Raw genomic sequence first — 19992 nt, forward strand, 5'->3', positions numbered from 1 at the left:
TATGTGAACCCACCAACCCGCAGTGAACCAGCGTGGTGGGAAATTGTCCAAGCTTAGGAAGGCAGTTTAGACCTTGGGGATATGCACAAAGGTTCCACTCGAGAGGGGACACAACGATATTTTAATACGAACTAGAAGAAGTGTACTGTTGACGTGCCTTATATGAATAAATAGGTACTTAAATAAAGTGTCTTATTTGAAATATTAAGAAGATCAATTCAAACGGGTTATATCTACCGTACACATTATCTGATAGGTTGATAATAATATATGAACGATCTAACTTTTGTTTTCAAAATTACTTATACTAAACTATCTATATATTTTACAAATAAAAAAGATAATAATATAAAATACTTATAATATCATCCTGGCCTGGAAATATTCTACCCTTAATAAACAGGAGTTTATCAAATAGAATATTTCTTTTAGATTGCTGCCGTCGCCCGGGATGGTTCCGAGGAGGCTGGCAGCGTTCCCTCTCTGTATAGCCAGGCTGATGCGCTGGCTGAGATAGCTGCCAGCCCTCTGGTCCCTTGATACCTCGACCAGGCGCGACGAAAGTGTCTTATTTTGAATTAGTTCGGTTAGAAGATTTGTGACTTTGTTCATTGGTCATTAGGTTCTAGGTTGAACTTAGAACGGTTTGATAGTAGGCAAATTTGGACAGTTTTTTGCTTTGACAGAAAGTCAAAACTGGACGACGGACGACCGGATGGCGCAGCGGTTAGCAACGCTGACTCTTGTGCCGAAGGTCCCGGGTTCGATTCCCGGTCGGGGCAGATATTGGTTTAAACACAGATATTTATTTTGTTCTTGGGTCTTGGATGTGCCCGTAAAATGGCGATAGGCCCGCCCCCTTTTACATTGGGACTAACATAAACACTGGCGAAAAGTGGGTGCAGCAATGCACCTCTGCCTTCCCCGCAAGGGAGTACATTAGTACAAGGTGTGAGTGTTTATATATATATGTGAGTGTTTATATTTCGTTTTGCTGCTATAACGAACTGTCAACCACTATATTGACTTTTCGTTAATGCCAAATTCAGTTTGATGTTAAAATGTATAATAATTATTCATTTATTGGCTAAAGCTTTGAGTCCGCTATTAATAGAGCTTGTCGGTTGCCTAGCAACGGTGGCGTTGGCGGCCACAGAGTAGGCTTGGGGGGTCGGATTATAGAGGTTTCAGCAAGCCTAGTACGGGGCGCATTTAAGACGTGACAAAAGTTTTGCATAGCCCTCACTCACATCGCGCAGCCTCAAGAGTGAGCGCGACGGAGAACTTTTGTCACGTCTTATTAGGGCCCTGTGCTACAGTGCCTGTGTGGTGGGAAATGGTCCAAGCTTAGGAACGCAATAAGACCTTGGGGATATGCACATAGGTTCCATTCGAGAGAGCCAGGTGTAGGTACTTACACCCTCACAGATAATATAATAGAATAGGTGCCACTGAGATGATATCCATAAAGTTTGAAGAGTGAAAACCTAAATACATACATTTACACTATTTACAGTCAGCTGCATAAGTAGCTGTACACTTTTGTACCTTGTCAAACTCACAAACTGCCTATTTGAACATTGAGGCTTTGTTATTTATAGTGCCACAAACTTATCTGTTCCGGTGAGAGCGAACTAAATTGGTCCATACCTCATTACTTACTGTACTAATGAATTTCATATTGACATATTGACATAGATTATATGGACCAATTTAGTTCGCTCTCACCGGAACAGATAAGTTTGTGGCACTATAGTCATTTTGACAAGGTACAAATAAATACCTTAATTTCAGCAAAGGCGACAGTTATTACTGTTCTCTAACTGAATTGCCGAATATTCCGGGTTCGATTTCCGGCCGGATATTTGTTCTCGGCTCGACAAATTGCAACACTCGCGCTTTACTTAGGTATAAACAAAACCAAGAATTAAAGGACGAGGTCTTATCCGTTATTACCACGGCTCGGGACTAACTTTTATGTACTTATTTAATAGAGAATTACAGTTACCTACGGTTTGAATGCTGCTACCGTACCACCGACGCGACGGCACATTATTAATCCTTAAGCAGCATTTTTTATCTGTCAAATCCATACAAGTTAAGTCAGATTTGACAGATAAGCGATGCCACTTAACCTCTAGAGACCCAGAGACCTAAAATTTCACCACTTTCAGTTTTCGGCGGCTGCAAACTTAACTTTGTCTGAAACCTGTCGTGGGTCTCCACATTATGTCATCGTATGAGGTCTTAATAATGTCCATTGCTAATACGTCAGTGGTGTGACCGTAGCTGATCCCACTATATTACCAGCGCACTGTGCCCTTAGTTACCGTTCTGTAGCTTTACACCCACCCACTGACTACTGACTGCCCACCCGCAAACAGATCAAGGGAGGGTCACTCTTTAGCGTCAATTCACACGTACCACAACCACACCACGTCGCAGCGACAAAATGTGGTCAAGCTGTGGTTACGTGTGAATTGTGTGACAGCGGCTTTTTGCAGTTGCGTTGTGGCAGCGACAAAATGTCGATGTGGTTGCGTTGTCGCTGTCATTGCGATGTGGTAACCACGTCGTCGTGTGCAGTTAATACGGAAAACAGGTTGCCGCGGTGCCGCCGCCGCGTGGCGGCGTTGCGGTTGCGATGTGGTTGCGTTGTGGTTGCGATGTGGTTGCGATGTGGTCGTATTACACAGGTGGTCGATAACAACGGCAAAATGTGGCACGTGTGAATTGGATTATTCATTGTCAATACAAAATATACGCCCGACCACATCGCGTGGTTGCGGTGTGGTTGTGGCTGTGGTGTGGTTGTGGTACGTCTGAATTGACCCTTATATCCACGAACGAACGAACGAGAGCTGTCACGCAATGGGCACGCTTAATACAACGAGATAAAGCCGTGGTTAGCGCTACCGTTTTGTTTTTCCAAAGCTTCGGAGCGCTGCGCGAACCACGGGTCTATGTCGTTGTATTAAGCGTGCCGATTGCGTGACCATTCTCGTTCGTTCGTTGGCCGATTTAGAGAGAGACCCCTAGGATCCAGATAGCTCGGCCTAGGTCAATAATGTGGGTGTAGTGTGGGTGCAATGATACAAACAGATTGTAGATGTGTGATGCACTGTACTCATCCAAAAACGGCGATACGATGTACGATATGACTAGGGAGCAAGTATTTTTTTTTAAATAATAATTATAGTCAAAGTTATTTTAAGTATGTAGCTACTAAATTGTTGATTTGTTTTATTTTTTTTAATGCAGTGTTTACCTATAATTGTTTGTGCATCTAGTATGTATTTAGTTCTAGAATTGTACAAGTATTGATGTAACAAATGTTGGTGAACCATAATAAATAAATAAAATAAATAAACAGTTACAGTGACAATGGCACAAGTTATTCCTCGTCATTGACTTATAAATTACATCTTCGTGTAATTTTGGCATGGAAATTAAGAATTACTTTACTTGGAATACATCTAGCTTAATAACGCTGCCTGCAATATTGAAGTAAGTAGGTACCTATATTGAATTGTGTATCAAAATATTACCAACTAAAAACAAAAATCTTGTGTTAAAATGATAAATTAATCCTAACTAATATTATAAATGCGAAAGTAACTGTGTCTGTCTGTCTGTCTGTCTGTCTGTCTGTCTGTCTGTTACTCTTTCACGCCAAAACTACTGAACGGATTTGAATGAAATTTGGTGTACATATGGTATAGACCCTGGGAAAGAACATAGGGTACTTTTTATCCCGGAATTCCCACGGGAAAACTTTTTAATGCGAAGCGAAGAGCGCGGGAACAGCTAGTAGTTTTATAAAAATGTCCTATTTTTGTGGCACTTTTTAGCATGTTAGTGGAACTTTTTCATTGCTCTCCCGTGTATTATTGCAGGAGAATCAGAATTGCGGAGTATTTCGCCTCCTGGAATATGTTTGAAAGGAAAGCAATATTCTTATTTCCCGTAATCTTGTTACGTTTCAATTGCTATATCTTTATTGATGTCAAGGTATAAAATTACCTTTCAGCGATTGAGACTTGAGGGCTTCCCTTGAACAGTAGCAGGAAAATACAATCAAAGATAATTTATTGAGTAAGAAAAGTTATAAAAACAGAATTTAAAAAATATCGTTATATCTATACTTTATGTGTAGGTATTTGTTTTTTTATTTTTATTCGACGTTCTAATCCTCATTACAAAACGTAGACTAAAGATGGTTCTGGTTGAAACCCGGGTTTAGACAACAGATTTGTATGAAAGCTCTAGGCTATAATCCGTTCTAAACCAGTACTATATTTAGTCTACGCTTTATAAAATGCATGGTAACAATACCTGTGACTCAAAAAAAAACTTAAATGGGTTCACCCATTTGGAAGCTACGCCACCACAGACAAATATATAGACACACAGATACACTGACACCTTAAACTTATAACACCCATCTTTTTTGCCGTCAGTAAAAAAATATGAATGCAAACATAATACATATGCACTCACGACTGTAATCCCCGAAGGGGTAGTCATAGGTGGCTCACAAGCGAGCCACCCACTTTTCGCAGCACATATTTTGTACTCGCGTGATAGGTTGCGAACCATATCGCCGTTTTTGGAATAATAAAATATTAATGTGGATGTTATAATGTGTTCCAGGACATCGACTACGAGGGGTTCCGGTGGTTCTTGGACACGTTCCTGGAGGTGGACACGCCTGACGAACTATGCAGGTGAGTGACGTCATTATCATCATCATCATCATCATCAACAGCATCATCATCAGGAAGCACTACAACACTCTATCCCCGGACGTCTTCATCCAGCTTCCTGTCAATATCGGTAAAATTTCATCAATATCGGTTCAGCCGTTCGGGTGTCTTGAAAAGCTAATGAAAATTAAATCTATGATCTCTTGCTCTGATATTATACTATCAAAGCAAGACAGCAATTGATTTAATCTGTTAGGTTATCTATCATATGAATTAAGCACCGACTTCTAAGAAGCTACAACTTTTGTCATAAAGAAAAACGGAAAATAATTTTCATTTTATTAGGTACAAGGTCTAAAGTACTTACCTACCTAGTTAGAAAACGCAACTATTCTCCAGTCAGCTTGGCCTTTAGGAAACTTTAGAGCACTCTTTGACAAGATCGCTTTGCTCATTTAAGTTGCGAAGGGGCTTACTTTGCTAGCCAATCTGAATATACTATGTTAGTATAGTAACTATTAGTAGAGCGGCGCTGGTGGCGCCTGTTTCTCACGCCAGATATGCGGGTTCGAAACCTGTCGTTGACAATTACATGTACGGTCGCCTGCGCCTAAACGTATACAAGCGGAGTTTTTAAAATAGCGATCTCAAGCTCACATGCTGCTCAAGCACATCCTCATAAACACCACTGCTACACACATCACACACAACACGTCCCTGGATTTATATATGGAGATGCTGGAGGTGTTGGAGCATCCCCATGCAAAGGGAGGATCCTCCGACCAGGCCGGGTGGTGTGGCCTGGCGGGCAGCTGCCCAACGGTTAGCGTTGGGGATTTATATATATTGCAGAGTAGGTGAGAAACTTCGAATGCGCGATGTAGGATTTTCATAGTAATTTGCGTAGTTCCCATACATCTTCTCTGTATTGCGTTCCGAGCGCCATCTGTTGATCTTCGTCTGAACTTAGTGGCTAGGGGTCCGCCACATATAATAGATGTAGCTGGTCCCTTCATCATCAGGGATCGCTATTTTAAAAACTCCGCCTATGTATACTTTTAGGCGCAGGCAACCGTACCTACCTAACAATGTGTTCTTTGAAATTTTGGAATTTAAGTAGGTACCTACAATCATACCAAGTGCTCTTACGGTGAAGGAAAATACCGTGATGAAACCTGCACATCTAATGGAGCCCTAATAGCATTGTACGTATTTTTTCAAAAACGGCGATATAACTCGCGACCCTTACTACCTCTTTGTGCATTAACAGATCACAGATGTGTGCATATGTATATTTTGCATGCTGTCTGTACCTATCTGATACGTCCAGCAAGACCTATCACGTGAAAACCGAGTTGTTACAGCTGATAGCAACTCTATTAGATTGGACCTGGAGGGGTACTTTATAAGTCTATACTGACGAAAAACGAACGAACGAGAGCTGTCGTGCAATCAGCATCGTTTAATATATCGAGATAGAGTCGTGGCTCGCGCAGCAGCCTTCCAAAATTTACTTTTTTGTCAAATAGAGTGACCCCCCAGTAAAACGCAGCTGTAACTGTAGTGAGGTGCTAAGTCCCCGTCGAATTAACGTCAGTTCCCTGCCTTCCATGCTACGGAGTCGGCCTACAGGGAATACTTATATAATATTTTAATAATGGCTTTAGTCAGCTTCTATTCTATATCGACGGTGGAAAGGCAAAATGGTTTAAGCGCCATGACATAAAATGTTCACCAGAGCGATTTAAAGTTTGAAATTTTCGAAAAAAAATCATATCTCTGTAATTATTCTAGCTATGGCTTTGAAAATTAAAATACGTTAAATTGAAATAGTTTTCTATGTTATTCTGTATATAAAATGAATGTACATATTCTATTTACTGAAATAAGGGACATAAGACATAGGCATCTGAAATCTCAGTCAGGTAAAATTGGCTTAAACGACATTAACATTTTAATTAAATACAAGTAAAAACAATTTAAACACCAAGGAGATTTAACCATCACACCAGGATAATGTTTTATAATAATTTATGTTACTTTAAACATTCCATAAGAATGAATTAACCGCCAGACTAAGGCAATTTATATCTAAGATGAATGACTTAAAGAATAAATGAACTTATAATTGGACCTCAGAACTCGAGAACGGTTGAACCGATTTTGGTCTAGAAACATTTGTGGAAGTCCAGGGAAGGTATAAAAGGTAAGAAGGGTAGGGTATGGTAGGGTAGGGTAGGGTAGGGTAGGGTAGGGTAGGGTAGGGTAGGGTAGGGTAGGGTAGGGTAGGGTAGGGTAGGGTAGGGTAAGAAGCGGTACCTGCGGGCCAGCTAGATTGAAAACAAAAAATTCATAATATATCACCAAGTCGAGCAAAGAAGCGGCATGGCCGTACCTTTTCTCGAAGCATTATTTTATTATAAACTTTATTAACATATTGTTCACCGCGAAATCACTTTGAGATTGAGATCCAAGTGATCAGCAGGTTTACATATTCATTAATTAATAATCATAATCCAACCGACATTTCTTCGTCCGTCTCTATGCCACCATTCTGTCACCGCCTTTGTCCACCTTCCGTCCTGCCTTCGAGCCAAGTTTCCTGCCGACTCCCATTTCAGTTCCGTGACCTGCATACCGACGTCGAAGACTTTTGTCTTTTGGTGATTTACCACGCTGGGAATACGGTCTGTAAGCGAAATTCTTAACATGGATCGCTCCATAGCTCTCTGTGCAACTCTGATTCGGTGCACAGTTTCCTTGGTCAGCGTCCATGTATCGGCACCGTATGTTAGTGTGGGCAAGACACATAAGCAATTATCAATCCATAAGCAGCGTCGCTCGCTTTAAACTATCTGTCAGATTCATACAAGATACGCTAGATTTGATAAGCAAGCGACGATGCTTTAGGATTGTTAATGGCTAAGTTTTAGTGGTGGTAACCCCAAAGGACTATCACAATGTGAGTTGGGTCTCACCCGACAGCCGGACCGAGAACCAAATCGACCGACGATTAGTCGAAAATGGAGACACTTCTGGATGTTAGGAATAAGAGGGTTGCTGATGTCAATAGTGATCACCACTTAGTCGATGGAAAAATGTGCTTGAAGATAGCGGGAGTTTAGGAGCAGGCCACAAGATCTGCCAAAGGTGTCGTGTAAATAAGCTGCAGGACCCACAAGTTAGAAGAAAACTTAGTATCCAGATCGGCAACAACTGGCATCAAAGACGTGTTGTTAAAAATTTGCGAAGAAATAATAAGGCACAAGGAACACTTAAAGAATGAATGGATGTCTAAAGAAACATGGGATATGATCAACCATCAAGGAAGACTTAACGTCGAACTAGACGACCATTCTAAAGAAGCACTTGCGTACGAGTATTTTCTTTGTGAACTTAATATCAAACGAAATTTATAAAAGGACAAACGCTGCTAGGGGTAACCCTATATCCAGCGATGGTCTCATCGGCTGCCATAGGAAACATGAAGGATCTATACAAAGCATCTTGAAGAACATTGCAACAAAACCCAGGATATCTCCTTGTTACTATGAAAGATTGACTTTCAAGATGGAATAGCCACATTGCCGAAGTTTTTAATGATCCTAACCACCACCTGGGGAGTTGGATGCAGATGCAAATATACCAGGAGCATCTTGTATCTTGATGCATAATCGTAATCATTATGATTAATAAAATCGGCAGGTCTTACAGGCTAGTCAGAGGCCTTCGGGTGGCTTGAAAACGTCTGACAGTTGGGTAGCCCACTTACCCGAAAACTCTCTCAGCACAAGATTGGTTGTGTTGGGGCCCAATAACCCGCGCTAGGCCAACGTGGTAGACTAGGCCTAAACCATTCCTTCATTGGAAGGAGACCCGTGCCCCAGGAGTGGGGACGTAATGGTTCGTGATGAGATTTATGACTATCCTGCATCTTGACAGAAATTTAAATATCCAACCCCCGAATAAGACGAATTGATACGGACCATACGATCGCTGAAGAGTGGCAAAGTACCAGGGAACGATGGATTTCCTACGGTGGCATAAAAAGCAGGATAGATGGAATATACCAGATATTGCACTCTTCAGCGATGGAGGATGATGAAGTGAAGTTAGAGAAAAGTTAATTTAATTCATGTCCAACTTTTTCCTATAAGGTTTGCTTTTCGTTGAAATACTTTATTCTGAAAATTATGGGATACAAACAGGTCGTGGTACTCGTGGTCACTGGTCTTCTATTTCGTATAATTACCTAACAATTATCAAAATCGGTTAAGTTGATCTAGAGATTTGCGCTTGGGAACACATTTTCGGTTAGATTTTTATATAGATAAGAAATCCTGTTTCTGACTAGATTTCGATATAAATTATTTATGAATAAGTTTATTTATGATATATAATTATTATTTTGTATAAAAAGTAATGTCATGTTAATACAATACAAATATTTTACATTAAGAACCATATTGTCATAGAAAAAATATTTTATAAAAAATAAATATTTGGTTGGATCCTTTTAGAGAAACGTTAAAATTCCCTACTTGCATAGAAACAGCAATTTAGGCGAAAGGATCCAAGTGCATATTTATAACTCAATAAATATTAATTATAGCAACACTATTATTTAGAACCTGTGTAAAGAGTAATATAATAGATATCATAATTTAATGTAGTTATCGGTGATATAATCAAAAAATATTTACAGTTTTATACTGGCGAACGAATCTGAGTTTGTACCTACGTAATTACGCTGCGCACGCGGCGCCAACTGTCGCATAGACGCACGTCCTCTCCCAATGAACGTCCCGGCGGGGTGCTGAAGCGACACCTTTCCAACCGGTCCTATTTATATTATTGGCGTTTTCACACAATATCCTTCTGGATATAACAGCTTAAACACCATAGACCGCTTCATTGCGATTCTTTTGAATTGTTTTATATCACTTATATCAATTATCCACAAATCGCAAAAAGCTGCTTAAGTGCCAATTGTACCACTAAACAGATTTAGGTAAAGTTGTATTAACCGCCAAACGCCGCGAGTAAGGCTGACTGGTAAAATGGTTTAAGTGCCAGTATGGCTTCAAATTACAAAATTGTAAAATGTATTAAGTGATTTTATGTTATTTTTGACCAGAAGGCATTTTGTTTTATATCAATTACGCAATCAGGTAGGTCGCTTAAGTAACTAATGATACAAATTCACATTAGTTCAAAATGAATTAAGTCACAATGTTTTACTGTTTTAGTGAGGGTACAATGTTTTATATAACTTTAGTTTTGATCAAGTATGTTTGAACATACAAATGACTAAAAAAGTGGCTCTTAATACAAGAAAAAAGTATTAAGATTTCCAAAATCACCGTTGTCTTAAGCGCCAAAAAGTGCTCAGATCGAAACGAGACCCGCACCATTCGAAAGAGAAAAATCAGGCGATTCCAACGGTATATATAACTCATATTCGCCAAAAGTGGCGGATAATACATTTTGCCTTTCCACCGTCGATATTATCTTAGGGGGTGTAGAGGTACCTATAGCTGGCTCGTTCGAATGGAAACTTTGTGCATATCCCCAAGGTCTAAACTACCTTCCTAAGCTTGGACCATTGCCGACCACGCTGTTCCACTGCGGGTTGATGCGTTCACACAAAGGTGTGCTAAATCTAAATATGCATGTTTTGTCACGATGTTTTCCTTCACTGTTCGAGCAATGGTATATTGTACATTGTACAATGAACTCATTGGTATAGGGGTATGTCAGGGGCAGAATTCGATCCCGCATCTCTGGCGTGAGAAGCAGGCGCTTACCTGCCTGAGCTACCACAGCTACCGTAACACCACCGACATATTGGCAACTAACAATCATTTACCACCATCGTTCGCCTGTCAAACATCTGTCAGATCCATATAAGTTACGTCAGATTTGACATTAACTAGCAAGCGACGCAGCGTATGGATTGTTCGGTGGTGGTAACCCCGCAGTTGCTAAATGCAAACTCCCCGTCAAGTTAACGCCAGTTATCTCGGAGCTACGTAGTCACCCCGCAGGGAACTAGGCAGATAATTGGAGCCGGATATGCGGGTGTCAGGGAGGCTTTTCAGGGCCATTTGGCGATTCTGAAACTATAGTGAAATTGAAAAAAAAAACGTAAAATGAAAAAAAAATAACCAAAAAATTAACACAGGTTATTGTGGATAACGTAGCTTTGGATCTCAGTCACAGACAGTGAAAAGAAAGAATGGTATATTATCAGGTGCGATCGTCACCGTAAAATAGATTTCCATTGCCTTAAATTAAATTAGAGACTTAAATTTAAATCGGTGCAATCGTCATACGTACAATGTACCTATGTGCCGAAGCAACTCTAAACTACAGTTCCCCAAAATTGATAATGCACATAGAAATCTTCGTCATTGTTCGGCAACGGTCGTATTCCCGAGCGTTAGAAAACTATTATGTATTTAGAGTGGTTAAGTGCATTTTATTCATGAAAATTAGTAGAATTATGTAATTGGTGCTAAAAGAGATAATTGATTTATCAGTAACGAAATTTGATTCGATAATTCATAATATTCCATAATATTAAAATTTACTTCAAAAATGTTACAGTAGGTACTTTTCAAGTGTCTTACTGAAGCTGATGTAAAGATGGATAAAAGAAGGTTTGAATAACACAAGGTTTATATTATAAGGAGAAATGGATTTCAAACACAGGTTTATATTACAATTTTTAAATCTCAGTTCAAAAGTATTTACAGCACTGATTATTTCACATAAATAAAAATGTTTACATTAAAATCTCAGTTCAAAAGTATTTACAGCGCTGATCATTCACAATAATATTACAATTACAAACATGGTCTTTTGGGTGTGGCTTTATTGGCAAAGTGAAGTCTATCAATGTGACGTATATTTTATTCTTAAATGTGCCTCATAATATGGCATCGTCAAAAATAATTAAAGTTGAAATTAAATTCACATTTGAAAAAAATAACAAGAACGATGTGTAATTACAGCTCTGTATAATTCCACAAAAGTAATATTGATCTTGACCTTGAGACCCTTGACTGATCGGTGACAGCCACCGACCGCCCAAATTGTTTTCGATTTTGTGTCACATGATATTGACTACTACGAGTATTTCTTTCGAACAAGGATCAAAATGCAAGTGCTTTGTTTAAGAAATGATTCGGGTGTTTCCGGGAATACGACAGTTTGCGAAGATTTGCATGCGCATTATTAATATGGGAGAACTGTACTCTACTTAACCGGAGCGGTGGTATGGTAGCTCAGTCGGGTAAGCGCCCGCTTCACACGCCAGAGATGCGAGTTCGAATCCCGGTGCTGACAGTAATATGTACCTATAGTCGTTTGCAATAGAATCCAACAATCATGTAAACAAACCAAATTGTCACGATTACTCCGTAATCACATACATTTGACGATCAATTATGAACATAGTCTGATTTCAACGAACGCACCATTGTTTTCACATTATCTTCAACACGATTTAACTTGTATTTATAAGTTAAATTTGTTAAAACATTTGCAACGTAAAAATTTCGAAGTATTTGACAAGCTGTCATCTTAGTTTTTTACTCATCGAACTCTATAAGTCATTGAAAAGTTAGTGTTGTTCGTAATCTGAAGTTATATTTTAATTTTAATTTAATAAATTATTTTAATTTAATATTATTTGAATACAATAAAAAATAATTTTCAAGAGCTTAATATAATTAACCAAAACGAAAAAAGGAAGAGGAAGAAATGAAAAAGCTCGACGGCATTTTAGACACGGCAAGCGATGACACAGTGGTTCCATTTATAATTACGATCACCGGCGACACTTCTGATAGTGATGATGAAGAAGACGAAGATTTAAATTTGTTTTAATAAACACTTTTTTATATATAATCAGTTTTATTTTATAGACTATGGCTTATATATTTGTCATGTATGTTGCACCCATACTCTTAACCTAGTGTACTATGCACTATGTCACTCTGTACTAACATACTGCATTTCCATTTGGGGCGGGGCCTTCAAAACCCATATCATACAACTTGAACGTGCCCAAAGGTCGGTATTAAAAGTAATGAGCTTTAAACCGTATAGATTCCCAACAACTCTACTATACCAATCATGTAAGCTATTGACAGTGAGACAGTCATATATTTTGCATATCATTAAGCGTTACCACCTGTCCTTAGCATACAATGCACATTTAATGAAATCAAAACGGCGAAATGATATCGTATCCGTGGTACCTGCTGCCCGGACTCAGTACTTTAAGCACCAGTATTTATTTCTAGCTCCATTTTTATATAACAAAATCAATAAAATATTAGCTATCTACCCAATGACCAAACACAATTGTAAAAGATCTGTCCACACTTACCTTCTTTCTTTAGACTACGATAAAACAGAAACACTACTAACTACCATGACTTAATCAATTGCTGAAACTGCTTAAACTACCTATTACTTACAATTATTATTATTATATATTTTTATACCTATGTTGTATTTTAAATGTAAAGAAAAGTAAACTGAACATAGTTAAGTATTGTTGTAAACTTTAAAAGTAAATAATATTTTGTTATTGTCAAAATTTAATTATCATAATTTGTCATAATGCTTACAATGTAACTTGTATACTCGGTGGAGAGAAACTCGTGGCATCCGCAACACAGTTTCTAACTACTGCGGATGCTTAGAGCACTCTTATTTATTTTCGAACAATTATTACGTAAGTGACCATAATTTTACTAAAACTGTAACTTTTTATTTGACAAATAAAATATTTTTATTATTATTATTATTATTATTATTATATTTAATCTAATTAGAACACTATGACATCACTATGGGCATAAACAATACGCTGTCAATGTCAGTCCGCCATATTTATTTACATGATTGTTGGATTCTATTGCAAACGACTATTGTGTACCAATGAGTTCTTTATTGAATTTAAGCACAATGTATTTATCATCGATCACAGAAACCTGCATATCTAGATTTAGTATGGGAAATGATACAAGTTTAGGAAGGCAGTTTAGACCTAGGCTAGAGGATATGCACAAAGGTTCAGGAGACAAGACCCAGGTGCAGGAACTTACACCACCCCCACAGAGAATAGAATAGAAATACTATCGCTTTAGATACGCTGTGTTCCCCAGAATACGGCCCCAGAGATGCGGGCATCAGATTAAAGATGGCGGATAGGGCTCCCGTTTGCAGAATAAACGCCAGCCCTAATTCGTTTTAGATCTTTCCGAGAAATTATGATACTTCCGCTTGCCTCTGCTGGTGGAAAGTTTAGAAAAACGTCTACAGACTCTTTTTCTCGGAATACTACGAGCTTCCTCGCGAATCTCATTTAAATTGATCTTGGAATAATGATTGGAAAGCAAAACACGTGTCGTGTCTAGTCGAGGGGTTACGACGAGTAAAAAGGGGGGTTATAATAATTGTTTGTGTGTTCGGATCTTCCAAAAACGCGTTAAAGAATATTTTGAAACTAAAAGTTTAAACTTTTACTTTGGTCAATAAGTATGGAGCCGGCTGGAAATCCCGTATTGCCTATAAAACGGTATTTGGCTACCCAGTGGATAGTATTTATTATATTATATTAGTTGTAATCAGACTCAGTCCACTATCCTATACCATATAGGATAGTGGACAAACAGGGGTTGCACCAGATAGAGAGCTACTACTATACCCGGTGCAATGCCATATAGGTCTATAGATTATGTACTTTCCTAAACGGCTCCCTTTAAACAAACGTATTACTTACATACATGTCGTCAAAGAAAATACCTACTTCTGTAACGAGAACCATTAAGCAAACCTAAGGACCTTGCGGCTCGACTCCAGGAGGCCAGTTTCACTGCCCCAAGGTTAGCTGGTGTTGTTTAGAGACCCATGCGATTGGGTTTGGTGCTTTTGATCTAAGTTTTTCAGGGTCTTGACGAGAGTCTTCCTAGCTTTATGATTAAACCCGTCTCTTTCCCCCGCAGACACCTGTTCCTCTCGTTCGTGCGGCGCGACCGGCCGGCGCTGCGGGAGATGGCCGCCGCCTCCTCCGCCGCCGCCTGCGCCGCCGTCACCGCGCATGGGGACCAGGTCAAGGTACGGGAGTAGACCTTAGACCAGGAAGTTAAGATTAACAGTTGGAGTAGAAGTACCCTCGGGATACCAGGGACACCAAGTCAAGGTACAGGAGAAGACCTTAGACCATAGACCAGGAAGATAATGAGTATGATAGATTGGGGATTGTAGACCAGCAGTAGTACCACCACGACTACCACCGATCATTAGCACATTAACAATCCTTAAGCAACGTCGCCCGCTTGTCAAATCTGCCGTAACTTGCATGGATCAGATCATAACCGAGTCCGCGTTGTTCTATGGATCAGATAGGTATTTGACAGGCGAGAAACGCTGCTGGATTGTTAATTGCTAATGTATCAGTCGTAGTACGGTAGCTGATGACCATGTAAGTTAAAGGGTATAGATACAACTTCTAAGAGTAGATGTGTCCATGGAGACCAGGTCTACGTACGGGGTTGTAGACACCTGTTCCTGTCGACCGGCCGGCGCTGCGGGAGATGGCCGCCGCCTCCTTCGCCGCCGCCTGCGCCGCCGCCACCGCGCATGGTGACCAGGTCAAGGTACGGGAGTAGACCTGATGGTCATCCCTAGAAATTTGATCTTAGTAGAACCTTCCTTCAGAGTGAAAGATTCTAAGTTGAATAGGGTTTCCTAAGAGTAAAAGTTCACATGGCGACCAGATCCAGGTAAGCTATTGTAGGTTTTATGGACATTATAGCTTACAGATTTTGCTTTTGAAGAGCCGTATCTCTAAAGTAAACAGAAGCCGAAGGGTAGGGCCTTGCCATCTAAGAGTAGATGTTGTTTAGCTATGAATGGAAGAGATCGTTTAAACACAATTTGTGGTAGTAGTAGTCAGTATTTCCATATTAAAAATATTAATATCATGACGTGTGGTTCCAGGGCAAGCTGAGCCTGGCGTCGAAGATCCACGGGCTGGCGGAGCGGCTGCAGCAGCTCGGCCGCGGCGGCGACTCCGTCGACGGGGACAAGGGCTCCCGGAGCAGGACTGGTGAGAACTTTTAAATAAGTACATACTTACAGCATACAGCCTGTCAAAGCCAAAATGGGGATCCGCCAAGGTTGGAGGGTTAATTGCAGATTCCGTACCGCCACCGACACATTAGCAATTCGCAATCCATAAGCAGAGCTAAGGCAGAGTCGCTAGCTATGTCAAACATCTGTGAGATCCGTACAAGGGCAAAATTTACAAGTGAGCGACGCTGCTTAAGGATTGTTAATTTTAAATGAGTGGTAAGGCAGCAAGGCTCATAAATGGCTGGTCCACTAGGAAGATATTGATTCCTCTGAACAAGGAATCCAGAAGCCACAGGAGATATTTTATCGTAATTGTAACCATTATTGCCAGTCAAAGTCTTGTCATCAGCAATCAAGACTGTAGGATCTCATTAACTGCATCAAAAATCGAGACCGAAAAGGTTTTTTTTATTTATAATCTGTACTTAGTTCCGATTGCTTCTTCACAGTTCTGTGTACAAACTCTCAATAGTGTAGTGGAACCTGAATAGACTGACAAAAATACTCCCATCTCTCTCTAACAGGCAGCGTGCACCCCATGTTCACGGTGACGACGCACCCGTCCTACTCCTCCCACGAGCTGACCCTGGAGCGGAGGAACGAGACCAGCCCCAGCCACAGCCAGATCTCGAGAAACAGCAGCCGGAAGTCCAGCAACTCGCTGCGGGTGAACCAGAGCACTAAGATTGAGGGTTAGTGGTTTATCTTCATCGCGGTTTTTGTATGTCCACCAAACCGCACTAGGCCTGAAGTAAATCCTTCAATAGAAGGAGACCCGTGCCCCAGCAGTGGAGACGTGATGGATCATGATGTCGCAAAAGTCGGCTATAAAAATCTCGTAAAATAAATTTACTACGAGAAGTATTTCAACAAAATGTGCTTTTGGCTCAGTTACATCTAATACTTCAAGGCTATAACAATATTCTAGCCTACCTTAGCTTCCATACCACCATGCACCATCGACTCATTAACAATCCATAAGCAGCGTCACTCGCCCGTCAAACATTAGACACAATTAACACATCCTTACAAGTAACGTCAGAATTGACAAGCGAGCGACGCGCTTAAGGATTGTTCATTCCTAATCATAGAACAACGCGGACTCGGGTGAACCCTCGGGAAGCGTCATAGCGATCTTTCTTGATACAAAAAAGCCTGCCAATTTTTGCGGGGGGAAATTTTACCATTTACCATGATTATGTCTCATGCGACATATCATTATGAGTTTTAATTCCCAGTAATAAGGGTTACGTGAAGTGACATTTAATAATGAACACAGAGTCTTCATTTTTCTTGCCAATGGATGTAACAATTATCGATAAGTGTTATCGATGAATTCGAGAACATGGGTTAGAAATACTAATTTCAAATTAATTAGGTATAGTTAAATTTAATTAGGAATGATAAACGAAGTCACCCGCTTTTGTACATTTTATACTCACGTGATAGGTCGCGAGCCGTATCGCCGTTTTTGAATGAGTACAATGCACTGAAGTTGTCGAGTAAGTGGGCAACCCGACGGTCAGATGCTTTCAAGCCGCCCCTTCGGGCGGCCTCTGACTAGGCTTAACGACTGCTGCCGAAGCAGCAACCGGGACCCACGGCTTAACGTCCCGTCCGAAGCACGGAAGCGTCCAGAAAAGAACCATTTGAAATCGGTAACTCATGCTGTACCTACCAATGGCTGACCGTGTCAGTTGTTGCTTAACCTTAGTGATCAGTTACGATTACTGAAGCCAATTCGACTACGGACGCTTCCCAACTATGACCTTTTTTGTCGATTAATACATATCTACATACCGGTACATCACTATTGCATTTTTTTGACATTGGTTGCTAGGAAACAGCTAATAACAATAAACCATGACCAAATCTGTGATCAAATCCGGAATCCGGATATTCTATGAATTGAAGCTGTCATTTTAGTATGTAAACAAATCATTTTCTATGAAACGAACGCTTTGCCAACTAGATTGAGTCTAGTGAAAATTGAGACTGCAACTAGTTTTTATAAATCGGTGGGCCTTTTTGGCCTACCACCCCGCCAGAGGGGAACGTCTGCCTATTTCGTCTCCAGACCATTCATACTCAATGTTCCTAATATTCGGTGGTAGTAACCACACTATATGCTCATCCTTTTCCCTGTCACCTCCACAGACTTCAAGCACCTGATCCGCAAGCCGTCGACCTTGGAGGTGCACACCGTGCGAGTGTCGCTGAAGGACATCGTGTGCTACCTGTCGCTGCTGGAGGCGGGGAGACCAGAGGATAAGCTGGAGTGTGAGTGTTAATATAATTATGATAATATGTGGGGACATCTCACAAAGGCCATCCGATTCCAAAGTAGGCAGAGAATGTCATATGGGTATCGGACAGCTGATATATATACACAAATACATAGATACGTATTATTAATAAATATCAACAACCAAGACCTGGCTACTCTGACTACAAATGTATATCTCTGTTAACCCCGCTTAACAGTATGATTTCGCCGTTTATCTACATCTTCTAATTTAGTATTTTAATATTTACAAAATATACTCGAATAATACCTAAAAACAAACAAATTCTTATACAAAATAATTCGTGTATTTTCTTGTGGAAAATTTTAAAACAAGTTTGGAGAAATTGACCCACCTACGCGTTTAAAATCCAAATAGTTAGACAAGTAGATAGATAGTAAAATAACATTGAGAGTTCGTGGAAACAAAGGGATTTATAAAATAATTGCCTAGGGTATAGAAAATAACAAAACTAAGCTCCATTTAATTGAAAGGAGGTGCCTGCCTATTAAATAAGTTTCTAAGAATTGAATTTTCCTTTAAACAGTTATTTTTAATATACACAGTTGGTAATAGCGTACATTTTAATGTTTTTACAAAATGAAATGATTATATTTTATGTTATTTAAATCTTGTGAAAACATAGGTACTCCGAAATGGAAAAGGCTAGCTTATAACGCTGTATGCAATATTCTAGTACATACAGTGTGTTAAACACCCTGTATAACAACGCATGTCACATACGAATAGCCACTACGTAACACACACAAGTCTGGATAATGCCTACCTGTGGGATAACATACATGCTGTCACTCTCTATAGTTAAGTTTTAGACAGTTGCAGCATGTATTTAATCCCACAGGTACCTAACCATTATCGAGAAATTGTGAAGCAGGCCCTAACTAACGTAACCAACTACGCATTAAGCCATGGTAAACCAACATCTATCTCTCTACCATCCCAGTATAAGGCCATGGTAAACGAACATCTATTACTCTCCCTCCGCAGTATTGGGCCATGGTAAACCAATAGCTATCCCTCTCCCTCCCAGTATTAGGCTATGGTAAACCAATAGCTATCCCTCTTCCTTCTCAGTATTAGGCCATGGTAATCCAACAGCTATCCCTCTCCAGTATTAGGCCATGGTAAACCAACATTTCTCTCTCTCCCTCCGCAGTATTAGGCCATCGTAAACCAATATAGCTATCCCTCTCCAGTATTAAGCCATGGAAAACTACATCTATCCCTTTTTCTCCCCAGTACTAGGCCATGGTAAACTACAGCTATCTCTCTCCCTCCACAGTCATGTTCCGGCTGTACGACACGGACGGCAACGGCGTTCTGGACACCAACGAGATGGACTGCATTGTGAACCAGATGATGGCCGTCGCAGAGTACCTGGGATGGGAGACCAGCGAGCTGAGACCCGTGAGTAGAAGGAGAAACAAAGAAACGAAATACGAAGCGTCAGATTTTAACTGATCACTCAGGTTAAGCAACAAATGGCACGGTCAGCCATTAGATGGGTGACCGATTTCAAGTGGTTCTTTTCGGGACGCTTCCGTGCTTCGGACGGTACGTTAAACCATGGGTCCCGGTTGCTATGTCGGTAGCAGCAGTCGTTAAGCCTAGTCAGAGGCCTTCGGGCAGTTTGAAAACCTCTGACAGTCGGGTTGCCCACTAACCCGACAAGTCTCTCAGGACAAGCTTGCTTGTGTTGGGGTCCACCAACCCGCACTAGGCCAGCGTTGTGGACTAGGCCTAAAACCCTTTCTTCATTGGAACGACCCCAGTTCCTCAGCAGTAGGGACGTGATGGGTCGTGATGTTGATGACACCGCTCCACTA

At 40.4% G+C, this 19992-nt stretch overlaps 1 protein-coding gene across 1 annotated transcript in view; it reads left to right on the forward strand.

Moving 5' to 3' along the window:
• Window positions 1–19992, forward strand: part of LOC105381300 (diacylglycerol kinase 1) — a 122988-nt gene that overhangs the window by 93254 nt on the left and 9742 nt on the right. The window contains exons 4-9 of the mRNA XM_048633137.1: window positions 4654–4727; window positions 14729–14840; window positions 15726–15834; window positions 16385–16552; window positions 18018–18140; window positions 19449–19573. Coding sequence (XP_048489094.1) covers window positions 4654–4727; window positions 14729–14840; window positions 15726–15834; window positions 16385–16552; window positions 18018–18140; window positions 19449–19573 — 711 coding nt within the window. The remainder of the gene's footprint in view (window positions 1–4653; window positions 4728–14728; window positions 14841–15725; window positions 15835–16384; window positions 16553–18017; window positions 18141–19448; window positions 19574–19992) is intronic.

This window comes from Plutella xylostella, chromosome 2 (genome assembly GCF_932276165.1).
Source record: "Plutella xylostella chromosome 2, ilPluXylo3.1, whole genome shotgun sequence".
In the NCBI taxonomy this organism is placed as follows: domain Eukaryota; kingdom Metazoa; phylum Arthropoda; class Insecta; order Lepidoptera; family Plutellidae; genus Plutella; species Plutella xylostella.